The 15,805-nt window shown below is 43.8% G+C and overlaps 1 protein-coding gene across 1 annotated transcript; it reads left to right on the plus strand.

Moving 5' to 3' along the window:
- Nucleotides 1-7,630: 7,630 nt before the first annotated feature.
- On the plus strand, nucleotides 7,631-15,585 carry LOC134453888 (uncharacterized). The gene is made up of 4 exons (XM_063204637.1): nucleotides 7,631-7,687; nucleotides 12,395-12,584; nucleotides 13,434-13,590; nucleotides 14,615-15,585. Exons 1-4 carry the CDS (start codon nucleotides 7,631-7,633, stop codon nucleotides 15,039-15,041), a joined length of 831 nt encoding a protein of 276 aa, XP_063060707.1. The 3' UTR covers nucleotides 15,042-15,585.
- The last annotated feature ends 220 nt before the right edge of the window (nucleotides 15,586-15,805 follow it).

The raw sequence follows: 15,805 nt of genomic DNA on the forward strand, positions 1-15,805 counted from the left end.
AGGCTGCCCATCTTTAAGAGTACACGGCTCTTGTCGATGGGGCCCTAGCACACTGCAAGGTTCTTGTAACTGAGAATAACAACCCCGAGCGAGGAGGGTGTCCCTTCTAACGGCCAGACCCACAAATTTAGGGCGGCTGGTGTCAGGTGCCACAACTCTCCCCTTGCGCAATGGGAGTTGCCATGGGGTACTCGAGAGGAGGGTCTGAATCTCTGCAAACCATGGCACCTGGGGGCGAAATGGAGCCATTAAGACAACTCTCAGGTTCTCCTTCCTGGTCTTCTCCAGGAATCATGGAGAGAGGGGGGGGAAGATCGTCCACCCCCAGTGGTGCGTCGTCTTGGTTTAAGGAAAACCAGAGTGGACAGTGGGTCGACTCCCTTGAGGCGAAAAGATTGCTGTGTGCCTTCCCAAAATGCCCCCAGATCAGATGCACTGTTTCCGGGTGCAATCGCCATTCACTTGGGTGTGGCTTACCCCTTGACAGCAGGTATGCTGCTGTGTTCAGAGTGCCCGGCAGGTGCACTGCTCTGATCGAGTGGAGTCGAGTGCCTGCTTAGAGGAGGAGTTCCCTGGCCATGTTGCGTAACGCCTGGGACCTCAGGCCTCCCTGGCGGTCACATATGCTATGGCCGACATGTTGTCTGTTCGAATTAAGACACTCTTGTTCTGGAGTACTGGCAAAAAGTGCCGGAGGGCAAGATATATCGGTCTCAACTCGAGAATATTTATGTGGACAGTTTTCCAAGGTGGGCGCCACACTCCTCTGGTTCCTACATCATTCAAGACTGCCCTCAAGCCTGACAGTGATGCGTCAGTGGTCAGAACTTTGCGCTGGTAGATTCTGCCTAGTCGTACACCTCTGCACAAATTCTGGAGTATGGCCCACTATTGGAGGGCTCATAGGCACACAGGTGGCAGAGGGACAGATTTTCCCCTGTCCAGTACTGGGTGTACTTGGGCAGGTACCATTTTGCACTGGACCCATATCTAGAAGGCCAAGGCGTACCACCTAGGATGCAGCAGCCATGAGGCCCAGCAGCCTCTGACACTGGTGAGCATGCACATTCCTCCGTCCCATGAACTGTGACCGGCATTGTTTCAGGGCAATAACCTTCTGATCCGAGAGACATGCCACCATCGTCAGAGTCCAGTTTCACTCCAAGGAAGATGATTTGTTGTGAGGGAGGCAGTTGGCTCTTGTCTGAATTGAGAGACAGGCCCAACATTTGCAAGTATTCCATTACCATTGCCGTGTCCTGCCCTGCCTGCTGACTCTACTGGGAAAATTTTAACCAGTCGTAATTGAGATAGATAATTGACTCTGACGCCCCTCTGACACAGCGGGCTCAAGGCTGTGTCCATGTATTTTGTGAATGGGATAGGCCGAAGGGAAGGACGTTGAACTCGAAAGTTCTGTCCTCCAACGCAATCGGAGAAACTGGCGATGAGCAGGGTGGACTGCAATGTGGAAATAGGCCTATACTCGTGAGGCCTATACTCGTGAAGCAATCCCCGCACTGAATCGATTGACAGATTTGGTTCAGTGACAGCATTTGAAATGCAACGGGCGTAAATACTGGTTTAGTGGCCTTAGGTCCAGTATTGCACGGAATCCACCATCTAGTTTCAGAACTAGGAAGTAGCTCAAATAAAAGCCACTCCGCCGTTCGTTGCGACTTAACTCCCTTATTGCTCCTTTCCTTAACAGAGTATTTATCTCCTCTGTAAGGCCAGCTGCCACTCTGGGTCTGGCTGATGAGAAACAAGAACACCCTTGAACATGGGTGGGCGGCGCCTGAACTGTAGCCGGTAACCAAACCGTACCGTTGAAACAACCCAAGAACTGGGAGAACACATTTCCCACACCTCCAATTGAGTGTGGGAGAAAACGTGCGGCAGGGCCACCTTCCCCACAAGAGCTGTAGGAGGGAGGACGAGAGCAGCAATAGTCATCCATCGCGAAATAGTTGCCAAAAACCAACGTTATCTGCTCCGTGGATGTTGGCAAACTGTGCCCACTGTCGCATAGGGGTAGCCGCCTCTGGTTGCTCCCACACAGTCGTCTTGTCCCTGACAAAGTCCGGGGGAAGAGGTCTGAGCTCAAATCAGAATGATGGGGAGATGTTAAGCCATCTATGTATCCAGCATCAAGGTTATCGGATGCTTGCACTCATAGCAGCTCCACACTATTATCAGCACCTTGTGGGGACAGCTGCTGTGGTGACACCCTTGCAGGCTGCACTGAAGGGGCCACCTGGCGCTCTGTGCCTGATGGCGCAGCCTGGTGCTCGGGCCCTAATGGGGCTGCCTGGTGCCCAGGCCCTAGTGGCGCTGTATGGCGCTCAGCCAGCTGCTGCATCAACCACTGTTGACCGGATGTCAAGGACAAATTTCCCTTCACCAGAGATGCCATTTTATTGCTAGAACATCATAGGTCTCAGACAGTTGCTGAGGAGAGGGTTGAGTAGCTGGTATCGAACCAGAGTCCGTGGACGCCTGGGAGGATGGTGTATTATCTCATGTAGCCTTATTCACCTTACTCAGTAGAGTATGTGATGAGAAGGGGAGACCGCTCTCCCTGCCCTTAAAGCTAGTGCATGATCAGGGCTCAGACATGTCACACACAGTGTATGTCCATCTTTCACTGGCATTCTACTGTTGCAATTAGAACAGTTCTGGAATCCAGGCATCGTTTTTTTTTTTTTAAAATTTTTTTTTACTTATATTAAAATCTATAAATATTATTATTATTATTATTATTATTACTTCATCATTAAGTATCATTATTATTTCAGTCACACCTTGACTTTAGGCATGAACCTGATAGCACTGTTACTGCCTGGTACCAGATATGGTTCCAGCAGAGGTGCAAGAGATGGTGGGCACTAAGTGTCTCACACTCCAGTAGCAGCACTAATCACCCTAGGTACCGACCCTGGTACCAGCGTTGATCACTCATCGGTACCGAGAATGAGATTGTTGGTACCAAGAGTAGCGCAGCACGAGATCACGTCATGTGAGGCTGCTGGAGTAGCCTATATAACATGCACGCAAGCAACTCCTTCGACAGAGGGAGAGCGGCGGCAGGCAGCGTTGATTAGCTAGAGGGATGTCCCTGTAATCTCTTTCCTCCCTAGAGCAAACCACAACAACAGATTACTTACCTCAAGTTGAATTTCAAGTTGAATTTCAAGTGGAATTCTGCTACCAGCGTTGATCTCTCACCGGTACCGAGAATGAGATTGTCGGTGCCGAGAGTTGTGCAGCACGAGATCACGTCAGATGAGGCAGCTGGAGTATAACATGCACGCAAGCAACTCGATAGAGGGAGAGTGGCGGCAGTTTGTTACACAGGATAATTATTCCACTGCGGAACCAACGAGCCCAGCGAGTAACTTCCTCGACAGAGGAAGAGTCGCGGCCGTCCTGCAGGAGAGTTCATGCACGCAAGCAACTCGATAGAGGGAGAGTGGCGGCAGAATCACAGTGAGTTACTGAACGGCGCCGAAGGTGCCCGTAGCAACATCGGAGATATAGCTAGAGAGATGTCTCTGTAATCTCTTTCCTCCCTAGAGCAAACCACAACAACAGATTACTTACCTCAAGTTGAATTTCAGGTGGATATGCGCCTCGGGGATTCCACGAGAGTAGCTTCACATGCGAAAGCACAAGCTACAGGGAGAAGCCACCGTTACTATAAGCGGCGATAGCACACTTTAATAAGGTGGGGATAATTAGCCTGATAACGATAGCCTGGAGAGGGGCAACAATAGTCACCAGCTCTCGGACAGCTAACTGCCAGTAGGCACCTCGTTACCAGTATCAATTCGTACCTTATCAGATCGCGTGAGGGATTAAAGAGGACGAAGTATGCCGCGCTGGGACTTATATACTGTGTACAGTAGCGCGGCATACTCACGTGATGAAGTTTTGATATAAGTGTACCTCAGAACTCGCGCATGCGCGGATTATATTCCAGCCCCTTGGGCTAGCCGTCTGGCAGCCTTTCTTGAGTGAAACAGAACTGCCTGCCGACTTCTAAATCGTTCATTTCGGCGAGTTTCTGATGAACCAAAATAAAGTTGCCTCCCATTGTCCAAACGCAAAACAATGCCGAAAATGGAATGCCCCCCTCAGTTGTCTCACAATGCAATCAGCTCAGTCTTGCCTGTTTGGTAACATATCATGTACTGCACGCATTCGCTCCGGTCCAAATCCAAAAAGCCAGCTCTGCCGCCTTGTGGCCAATGGAAGGAACAATTGAAGGAATGCGTTTCAGACGGACGGACGGACAGACAGACCCTCTTATAGAGATGCTGGGACGCATCTAAAAATGTGCGTGAAGACATTGAGTTGAATGCTAACTTCCAATAATGGCCTACCAACGTGGTGTTTGTAGCACTTAAAGTGTTTATGAAACGAAAACAAACGGTCATTCCCATTAAAGCCTTGTTTTTTCTGATAGCATCGATGAGACTTTGAACCCAATCATCCTGGAGGAACTTGTGAAAATGGCAACTCAAAGTGTGAATTTCTATGAAATCTGGTGTGACTAATGAGCTGGGCTGTGACATCAAAGAGGAGAGTCCCTGGTTTGCTAGTATGGCGATCTGAGAAAACAACACACATTTGATGGACCCACATCTTATAAAGGAACCAAAATTCTGATACAAACATCAGCGTGTCGAAAAACCACACATCCAACCTCATGAGAAAAAAAAACAGCTGCACAAATCTATTTCAGAGGCACTGATACATCTGCAGAAAGTGACATGTCTGACAGACGAAGTGACGATTGTTGACCTAGCCTGACAGTTTGTTTTCTTTATGGTTACGGTTGCTAAGGGCGCTTTGCCATGACCCAAAGATGACATGGCGTGTGTATTTGTTGACAAATGGGGGGCATTTTGATTCAATTGCGCGATATAGTGTGATTGAAATGCATGTACATGCAAAAATATTATCAACTAGAGAACAAACGGAGGTAATAGGCTGTTGGAGCAGCCCCGAAATCCTAAAAAAGAAGAAGAGAGAAAAAAAGTAGGCCTACGCTATATGCATCTCCGTTTATTCGCTAAGCAGTAGCCCAGTCTGTGAGTTGGCTGTCCTCGACCGAGAGCACCACGGAGGCTGAAGCGCGGATATCCCAAAACCAATTTATTGACCAGTTGAATGGCAATCAACAAAAAGTGCATATCCCGAGAGCATTTGCATCGGTTTGGCATGTAATGTGCATTACCCTTTCCTGAAATCAACATACAAAGCAGATGGACAAGGTAAAACGTAGCCTAAAGCAAAGCAGTGCACGAGCAGTTACAGGGGCAGTTTCAGTCTGCACGCCGGCGATGTCAATTGTTGGAACTGCTTGAGACAATAGCATTCTCTTCAGTCCGACCATGCCCACGATCTCCACATTTGTGGTGAAGCACGAGGGGTGGAAATGTGCCGAGCACAACAGTGACCATGAGCTTGCTTCAAAACCACGCCGGTGTGGCAGCTTTTGTGATATGCACCGGAATTCTCATCCACATGTACATCTGCTTGTACGAGGCTATGGCAAGCGATGTGGGACAAATGTATGGCAGGAAGCGAATGTCAACATAAACAGAGATTACACAATCTTCGATATGGTCAGCAAATGTTTTGGGGCTGTCATTTATGTTATGCCTACACTTTGGAATTAGATCAGAGTCTTGTTGTTACACAGGCATATTTGATTTAGCCCAACTGTACCCTATACTTAACTTTACTCAGTCTATCCTACAAGCAGATAGCCTACAGGGCGGATGAGAATCCGGTGCATATCACAAAAGCTGCCACACCGGTGCCTGCGTACGAATTGGATCCACAGAGCCCTTGTTTTAGCCTTCTCCACAGTTGGCCACAGTTCCATCATTCTTCACAGAAGGGAACTTGTGCAAAGATATTCCTTCTGTCAAGTAGCCATTTTTGCAGCTGCTTGACACTGCGCTTTGGTTTGGTACTAGCCGCCATTGATCTGAACAAGGTGGAATGAGGTGAACTCCCCCCTTTTATGTCACGCATATCATTTGCATAAAATTTGCATGTCACCAAAAAACCCGAACATAACACTTTTTGGGAACGTTTTAACATGACTTTTAGGACAAAATATCACCCAGACAATATCCCATTTTATTCACAAGGCTTAGAACTGTCAGAATCTGTCCTGGAAATGGTCCAATTCTTTTACTTTGTTTTCGTTTCATAAACACTTTAAATTCCGTATTAGTTGGTGATGCCTGGCGCGTCTTACCTGTGCCAAATTGGGAGGGGAAACGTCCTTAGAGCTCCATTCATGTCCTGTCTGCTATCGCGGACACTTCTACGGTTATCCTTACACGTCGTTGGCATGGTTTAGTTCAAACATTATTAGCTAGTGTAGTCCATTACAGTTATACCGCTTGAAACCGCTTGAAAACAGGACTTTTGGGTGAACGACATTTGTTGTCGTCACATGATCATTGTTCAACTTTGACCCTGGATGGATGGATGGATAGACGGAAGGATAGATAGATGGATAGAGAGATCTATAGATACATAGATAGGCCTAGATAGATAGGCCTAGATAATATCGGATTTTATCACATTTTTATCATTTAATCCATATCAAAGGCACTCTATGGGAATACTGAACAATTAATTATCCATAAATGATATACCATTTGAAAGTGTGTTTTCTCTACTTTAATATGAAAGTAACTTGTAATTGACACTTTTCATGTCTTTTCAAGTTATTTTTCCTCAGAATTCCGACCTATTCAAAAAAAATTCTGGTAGCTAGAGGGTTAATGTCTATATAGTATTTTGTTACATGTACTACTTGTATCATCATTCTTATATAGGTCAACAGCTTCCTCTCCAGGGCAGGCATAACAACTAAGTACATGTCGAAAGGTGGTAAGTACATGCAGGTTTCAAGGTTCAAAAGTAATGCTTCTGTACAGACTTACTTCTTATAATATTGTCTCTTTTTCAACAGCGCGAAATGACATGATTACCATTCTGGCTATTGCCTGGAACGAATGAAAGACAGCCCGGATGGGACAATATCTGTCCTCAAAACATGCCAAGGTGGACTGTAGAGTCTTTTCTATATTTTGTCTCAATCGTAAACATTACCTGCTGTTTGGCATGACATCCAATGATTTCACTTTAGACGGTGGCACGCTTGGAGATGGAGGCGAGGACCCTGGAGGAGGACATCCAATGTCTAAATCTATCTCCAGACGACATTACCAAATGGATGGCAGAGGTGCAGCATCTGCCTGATGGTAATATAATCATAATACAGATTTCTTTGTAACATTTACTGGACCTCGTATTTCCTTAATTTCCTTCATTTTTATATATTCAGAGTTGGATAAAGGGGATGAAAGGAAGCACATTGAGAGCCTCTATATCGGCATAAAGAGACAGCAGAACCACCTCTACCGAATTCACGGTCAGCACACCCTTTTCATCGATATAGTACCTGAAAATTTTGATTTAGTTTTTGTAGACAACATAACTGAAATACAATACTGATATCTTACTATTAGACAGCAACAAGGCACGAAACCATGCTAGACAGCGCATCAGGAAGGACACCGCCCTATTAACATCAAAAATGGAGGCAATAAGGGAGAGGGGCTGCAACCTGCCTTCTATAGAGGAGGTGATGAAGGTCACCAATTTCTTATGGCCCTGGGACATCTGCGGCACAAGTAAGAATACAAGCCGTATGTGTTTTGTGTTAGAAAGTTGTCCTAGGACTCAGCTGAGTCCACCTCTTGCAAGGCTATCCTAATAACACCAGGGGGCATACCATATAAACAAAGATTGCAGCCTCCATTGATTGACCTCACAGACCTATCTACACCAAACCAAAATCGTAGGTCCACCTCCATTGGCAGCCCCTATTAATGTATACATAACCATCAGTGTCCTGTCCAGTTGCTGCGCCATCCACATCTTGTGCCCCCTTGACCCATATGATTCTTAAGCTTGTGCGACATTGTTTATATACGGATGCCGAGTTCCAGTTTACTTCGTGGGTGACAGTTTGTGGTGCGAGAGAGAGAGAGAGAGAGATTTAAGTGTAGCGAATATTTTCAAAAAATATATATTTTCCTTTTTTGTAGGTAGGTTGGTGTAGGGTAGTTTATTTTTTTAGCATACATTTTTTACTTTTGTGTAGGTTTTTAGCTTACATTTGTTAGTTTTTTGGATAGGTGCGAGGACAGGTTAGTTTTTTTTTAATAACTTTGTATATTTCTTAATAGTATATTTACTATTTTTTGTATTTTTACTAGTATGATATTGAATAACTTTTGTTATACTCACCAATCACCAGAGATTTTTCAGCCACCGATGCAAAGGCCAAGGACATCCTTGACCGGTCCTTGGAATCTGGATGCCATACCCTTACGGCTGACCTGGAGTCGGAGTCGGAGGAGGCCAGCAGCCGAAGGAGGATACGGTAATTGTTTTTTTTTTTTTTTTTTAAATAATCACTACTTAAACAAATACCTTTCATTTGAGCTGCTTCAGTGAGGTCTCTGTGTTTAATTCAAAGGCCTACGAAAAGGCTCATATGTGAGACAACCAATCGATGCGGCTCACCCCAGGCTCACCACAATCACTTGAATGGTAAGTGAAAGACGAAATTAACCAACATACAAATGTAATTTTTAGGTCAGAGTCAGACTGTCTTCGTTTGTTCGGCTGTAGACCTAGACATATTTAGAGTGTCCTAAAAAGTGTTAATCCTTCTGTTGTGTTCGGGTCATTTTTGACCCGTTTTCAAGTTCAAGTGTAAAAAACCCACACTTTCCTTTATTGTCCTGGAATGAGGCTTCATCTAATCCTCAGTCACAACCATTTCAACAGAAATATATATACTGTATATATTATCATCTTAGTAAATTTTAAAGGTCAAAAAAAAAAAAGTTACATCTGTGGTGTTCGGGTCAAAATTGACCCGGCATAGATTTTTGGTTGTTGTATGGCATTTCTGAAAAGCTGTTGGTTGCCCTTTGTCCTCAGTTTGGTCATTCATGGTGAGGAAAATATATTTCTTGCCTCCAGTCCCATACACTACAATGTGTCATATCACCTGTTGTGAAAGGAGTACAGATGCATTTTTGGTGTCTACTCATATGTTTTCATGGTCAGGGAATCCATTTCTGCATTATATCACGAGATTTTTTTTTGCAATTTTTTTTTTTTTTTTCGCAAAATGAGTTTTTGCACATTATTTTATCCAAAAAGACGTATCAAAAATCCATAATAGAGAGTCAGAGATGATATCCTAAAATTACTTCCTCCTGACAATGATGTCTTAAAAGGCAGAGTGAACAATTATTTTGAGGGCCTCAAAAATCCTGTAGTGAATTTCAACACCGAGACCAAGTGGAAGAAATATTACACTGAAAAACTGGGTGTGGTGGAACCCGTTGAGATTGCTTTGGGTGTACGGTTTGATTCAAGACAAAATAGATCATCTGGAACTTATAATCAGGTTCCAGTAACCGACAAATTTGTATATGTTCCCATACTGGAAACTTTGAAGTTCATCGTTTCCAACAACGACATATGCAGCCATTTTGCCCAGCCTGCTGACAAAAATGGGCTCTACCAAGACTTTTGTGATGGCAGCTATTATAAAAGTCATCCCCTCTTCTCCAAACATGAAAATGCACTCCAAATTCAGCTTTTTTTTTGACGAATTTGAGACAGCAAATGCGCTTGGTTCTAAACATAGTATTCATAGAGTTGGTAGCATCTACTTTATTCTCAGAAACTTTACTCCGAAGGTTAATTCTGTGCTCTTAAATATTCACCTTGTGGCACTATTCCACAGTCAGGACATTAAAAAGTATGGCATGAATGCTATTCTTGAGCCTATAGAGCTCTTCAGTAACGCGGAAGCATGTAGTAGACTGTAGTCTTTCATGTTAGCATTTAAGGACATCCTGGTTCGTATCGGCTTCCGGCCTCCCATTAGGAATGAATAGGGGCCAGTTTCAAATAAGCTCTGAGTGCAAGCACGCGCTTAGCGAACCCCCGCAAGCTGTCGAGGGTGTTAAAAATAGGCTGTAGGTATGACATGGTTGATCATTTTGTGTCAAACTTCGACATAAATACGATGTTGCGTCCATATGCTAAACCCGGAAACTTTTGGCGACTACAGAAGCGGCGCCTGTATCTAACGTCATGTACGTGCGGAGGGTTGTACCCATGGCAACCAAAGGAAAGTATAAATTCGGGCTCGAGCTCTCGATCGTCCTCTCATCCGCTTTTTGATAGCATCCTTCCAGCGTTTAGCAAGAGCTCGTCTTTCAGTTTTACCAAAAGTCTTTATAGTCTTTCACGTTTAGCAAAATATTTATCGTCTTTCACGTTACCAAGATTTTTTTTATCGTCTTTCACGTTTCTTAAGTGTTCCTATATTGTACATATTTTTCTTATATTTCACAATTTCGATTGGTATATAAATCTCAGTACTTGAATTTTGTAAATAGCTATCTGAATCGTCGCATTGTACATATTGCATCAACAAGCAAGATGGTATGGTGTTTTGCACCGGGTTGTTCCCACGATTCTTCAAGGAAGACGTGTAGTTTTTACCGCTTTCCTACAGATGAAAGAAAGCGGCGAGAGTGGGCTCATAAGCTAAGGTAAGTAACTTCATGCAAAAGGACTAGCACGTGGCCTATTAATGTTTGAAAATGTATTGTTTTACCTCACATCAGTTAGGTTACTGTATGAACTATGTGCATGCATAGGGTAACAGAGAATTGAAATGGATACATTAATATAGACAGTTTTATGCAGATTTGCAGGACAGGTTTGGTGTAATGCACGGTAGCATGACCGATCCTGTCCTTTTATGCATTGCTCGGTTTATTCCGGCATAATTAGTAGGTTTCTGGTATGCCTTTGTGACATATTTTACTAGTTATACCCTATATTATTTTCTATGGAACAATGTCTTTGTCCTTAACCTTAACCTTAAATCGCTTGTTTGAAATGTTTGATTACCATGTGAACTACCGAGAGGGCGTCAAACTAGTGGGTCCCTTGGTCCCACAGCCCATTGAACTGTTTGTGATGTGGGACCAATGGACTGTGGGACCAACGGACCTAAAATTAAATTAAAAAATCTTAGTGATGTGGGACCAATGGGCTGTGGGACCATTGGGCCTAATTTTGAAAAAACGCAAAAGTCTTAGCAATGTGGGACCAATGGGCTGTGGGACCAATGGGCCGTGGGAACATTGGGCTGACCCCGCTTTTGTGATACGCACAGGATACTCATGCCCCCTGTATCTGCTTGTAGGGTAGACTGAGTAAAGTTAAGTACAGGGTACAGTTGAGGTAAATCAAATATACCTGTGTAACAAGAAACATTTGGTGACCATATCGAAGATTGTGCAATCTCGGTTTATGTTCCTGCCATATCTTTGTCCCATATCGCTTGCCGTAGCCTCATACTGCTTGTACATGTGCATATCACAAAAGCTGCCACACCGTAGTGCATCATGTGTCACGCCTGTCTCTACCCGCCACTCAAAATGTATTCTGTGGTGTTGTGGGGAGGGAGACTCATTTGCCTCTCACAAGACAAGCGAAATAGTCGCTAGATTCGGCCAGATTGAGCCTGAAAAGCCGCTAAGTCGCTATAGGCCGGAAGGTGACCCTCGAAAAGTGCTTCAGAAACCTAACTTCGCTCCACAGCCTCCGAACAAACAGACATTCAGTTCATAAAAAAGAAAGACTTATATAGAGGATTTAAAACCTCTGTTCGGAATAGTCCGCACTGCAAGGCTGTTCAAATTCGCAACGTGTAATGACGAACTACTGTCTCCGAGGCGTATGTAGATATTCGGCCGGCGTAATAATACTTTTCGCCTCGAGAGGTGCCACGGTTGAAGCGTCATCAGAAGGAACGAATCAGCTAACTGCTATGTCAGCTGAGATGAGGAGTAAACGGAAGTAGCATGGCTGTAGTAGCTGGTCGATCATCTAGTAGTACCCGAGGAAGACGAAATCTCGACCGAAAATGTACAAAAAAGACATATTCGAAACGCAAGTTGTGTTACATGCATATGTCTTCGGTCAAGCATGAAGAAACACAGAAGTTCACCAACATACGGTGGAATACATATCGAAATTTTCGGCAGCGGCTAGAATTGAAGGGTGAGTGCAGAGACGTAGCAGAACATTTTAAGCAATGTATTGAGTTGGAGTTTGACGAAATTCCCGAGGATGCGGCTTTCCATCCCACATGCTACCGGAGGTTTATTGACAAGCGGGAAATTGAACGAGTCACACGGCGTGTCTTGCGAGAGGCAGAGAGGGGAGATGGCCAACAAGACCCCCGAACTAGCCAGGCTACCTCCGCTTTATCGGCTGTGACCACCACTCCGACCAGGAAACTGCGATCCAGATCAAGCTTGGCCATCACGAGCTCTGGCCCCGTTCTTCCTGCTGTCTGCATGATTTGCAAGAAAGACAGCAAATTTATCGTCGCGAGTGGCAGACGTCAAAAAGAACGAAAACACAGACTTTAACCGCAGGTAAGACTACTCTCACCCCCACCACACAGTCTATGCGAATGCATCCCATCCCCCAAACCACACACACACACACAGATGTTAGTAGAAGTTGACTGACTATCTAGCCCACACTGCTGCACAATCATTGTTTTTTTTGTCTAATTCTAATATGAATGCACGTGTGAATTGGCATAATGTGTTATGTGTGTGGGTGTGAAATTACATTTCAATAGCCTGCAAAACATCCCCATGCCTACCCCCAGTGTTTTAGGTTTTAGATGTTTAAATGAATCACACTTTGTCTTAAATAGGATAGGGTATGTTTATATGGATGTCAAAGCATGCCTGATGTTGATATGACACTGAATATCTGTTCAGAAATGTGGCTCCTCAGCCTGATGGCCTGTCTGGTTAAGACACTGCTTCTGCCATCCCATCCCCCGTGCCATTCCCCCACCCCCCACTGCCCCCCTCTCTCACTTGTACACTTGGGATTTTTCCGCTTCTGTCCCTGGGCAGCCTCAGTGACCAGGCTCAAGAGGTGTGTCCTGGCTGTGCTGTACATCTGTGTGCTTAACCCCTTAGCGCAGCACCTATGTTATAACCTTACTGTCACCAAAATTTTAATATGTATGTCTTAATCTGTTACTCTGCACTGTCATAGCAATGTTGTTATGATGTAGTTTTCAGCAAATAGTGAATAGGCCCGCTGGCAACCCCATCTGCACTGCAGTAAGAGGCTACGGAATGCTTTTTTGGGGAGTGCAACACCCATCGCCATTTTTTTTTTACAATACCACTCCACCAGGAAAAATGTCTAATTGTTTGCCTGTCTATTTATTCATTCTTTTTTCTTTTCTTTTGTACAAGGCAAGTTGCAGGAAGCAGCTGAAGTAAAGGAAGCCAAGAGCATCCTCATTCACATCAAGGACAGAGACTGTGTGGCTCTGGAGGTGCAGTACCACAGAAGTTGCTACAGAGAGTACACAAGGTTTTTGAGTGAGCCTGTCAGAGCAGAGAAAGAACAGTAAGTCAATCTTAATTTTATATAGAAACACAGTACAATGTGTGTCCTATGATTGAGACAGTTTGTTCTCACAACATGGATCTCACAAAGAAAGCTCTCACAACACACATCTTCTTCTATATTTTTGTAAGGATTGGGCCAACATTTGATCTGAGCTACAAGTTATTCTGCGAGAGGGTAATCCGCTAAAGGCTACTGATCAACCAAGAGGTGCTGAGGATGAGCCAACCGAGGAAGGCCTTTATTGCCCTTGTGCAGTCAAGTGAAGGTGTTGATGCTTCAACCTACAGGTAATTGCAAGTCAGTGTATTACGAATTTGTCAAATCCAAGGGAAAGTTCACGCATGTGACTTAAAGGACCACTTCAGTCAATTTCAATATGCTGTTGTATTGCTCATACCCTTGACTTGTCAGTACCCGGTGATGGCACGTTTTTCGGCTCAGCCCTTTCAGAGATATGAGCTATTCTAATGGGGGCAGCGTTTGTTTACGTTGTTTACAACATAGGCCTACTCCAAATATTTAAAGGGTGTCGCTGTTTGCTAGTTGTCGGCTGATGTTGTATAACCTTTTGGATGTTTTTGGGAATAAATAAAAATGTTTTTTGAAATGTAAACAAAGCGCTGCCCTCATTACAATGACCAGAATCTCGGAAAAGGCTGAAGAAGAAGAACAAAAAATCTCTAGTACTGACACGTCCAGGGTAGTGTGAGCATTACAACTGCATGTTGAAATTGACTGAAATTATTCTCTAACACTCTGCTTGTCATCTGCACATACTGTACTTGTAATATTTTGAAATAAGGAGGATGGCAGTATTCTTGATAGTGTGATGTTCGTTACAGTATGTGCTTCCCTTTGGAATACTTGGTATTATATCTGTTGCATAGCAAGTAAACTCCACCAATATTATTTATTCACTCCGAGTTAATGTGTGAGGGTGGCTATTGCATATCAGCGACAACATGAAGCCCCACTATGCTTGTACTGATATGCCTCTTTTTTTGTTGATTTGTGTTTACAGACAGGATATATTGAAGAAGAGGCTCAGTCGTGATTTTCCTCAGCTAGTGTTCCACACCCCCGCCAAACGCAACACATCTGAACTGGTTTTTGCTGAGAACTTGTCGACGAATGCAGTCTTGGACTTGTTACCATCAGGTGCGGAGACGACTCAGTCCAGCGAAATGAGCCAGACAGACAGCGACACGGAAAGGAGGAAGTCAAAGCAACCAACCACAGCAGAGGAGACACGGACACTTTACACAGCAGCTTTGCTTTTGAAGAGGCTGCTTAGTCACAGTCCTGGCATGTCATGCCCATGGCCCCCAACTGCAGTAAACTTCAATCTCACTGAAGTCATTTGCTGTGGCATGCACAAAAGATGTGTACCTGGATGCTTTCACACAGTTCATGAAAATGCCGGTTCATGTGTATGCCACTTGTTTTGATTTTTTTATTTGTTGTATAGTTATTAGTGAATAAATGAATACATGAATACCTGAATGGTCCTTATCATTGATCATTAGATTATTTCCATTTATTAATGTGAATATGAAAAGGTAACCTTATCATCCACTTGCATAATAGTTGTTGGTGCTATAAACAAAGCACTGTTACAATCACTTAGAGGGTTATCAATAGCCTGGGTTATCTATAGCCTACTTATTGTAATTGTTTCCATTAATTGCTCAAAACCACAGTATGAAATGTCAATTGCAAAATTGTGCCTTGTGCTGTAAATAAAGCACTGTTTATGATTTATTTAGAACTTATCCCAATCCAGAGATATATGCATGAGTATTATTTTTGATAATTGTTATTATATGTGAACATGAAAAGGTAACCTTATCATCCACTTGCACAATAGTTGTTGGTGCTATAAACAAAGCACTGTTTGGAGTTACAATCACTTAGAGGGTTATCAATAGCCTGGGTTATCTATAGCCTACTTATTGCAATTGTTTCCATTAATTGCTCAAATCCACAGTATGAAATGTCAATAGCATAATTGTGCTTTGTTCAGTAAATAAAGCACTATTTATTATTTATTTAGACTTTGTCCCAATCCAGAAATGTAGGCACGAGTATTATTTTTGATAATTGTTATTATATACCCTCTTCAAAAGGGTATTTTGGGAGATTCTTATAGGTAGGTCAGACAGACGGCTTGTCATTATTTTCAGTTTTTCAGACGGCTTGCCACTTTTTCCCC

The sequence above is a fragment of the Engraulis encrasicolus genome, chromosome 8 (assembly GCF_034702125.1).
Source record: "Engraulis encrasicolus isolate BLACKSEA-1 chromosome 8, IST_EnEncr_1.0, whole genome shotgun sequence".
Classification (NCBI taxonomy): domain Eukaryota; kingdom Metazoa; phylum Chordata; class Actinopteri; order Clupeiformes; family Engraulidae; genus Engraulis; species Engraulis encrasicolus.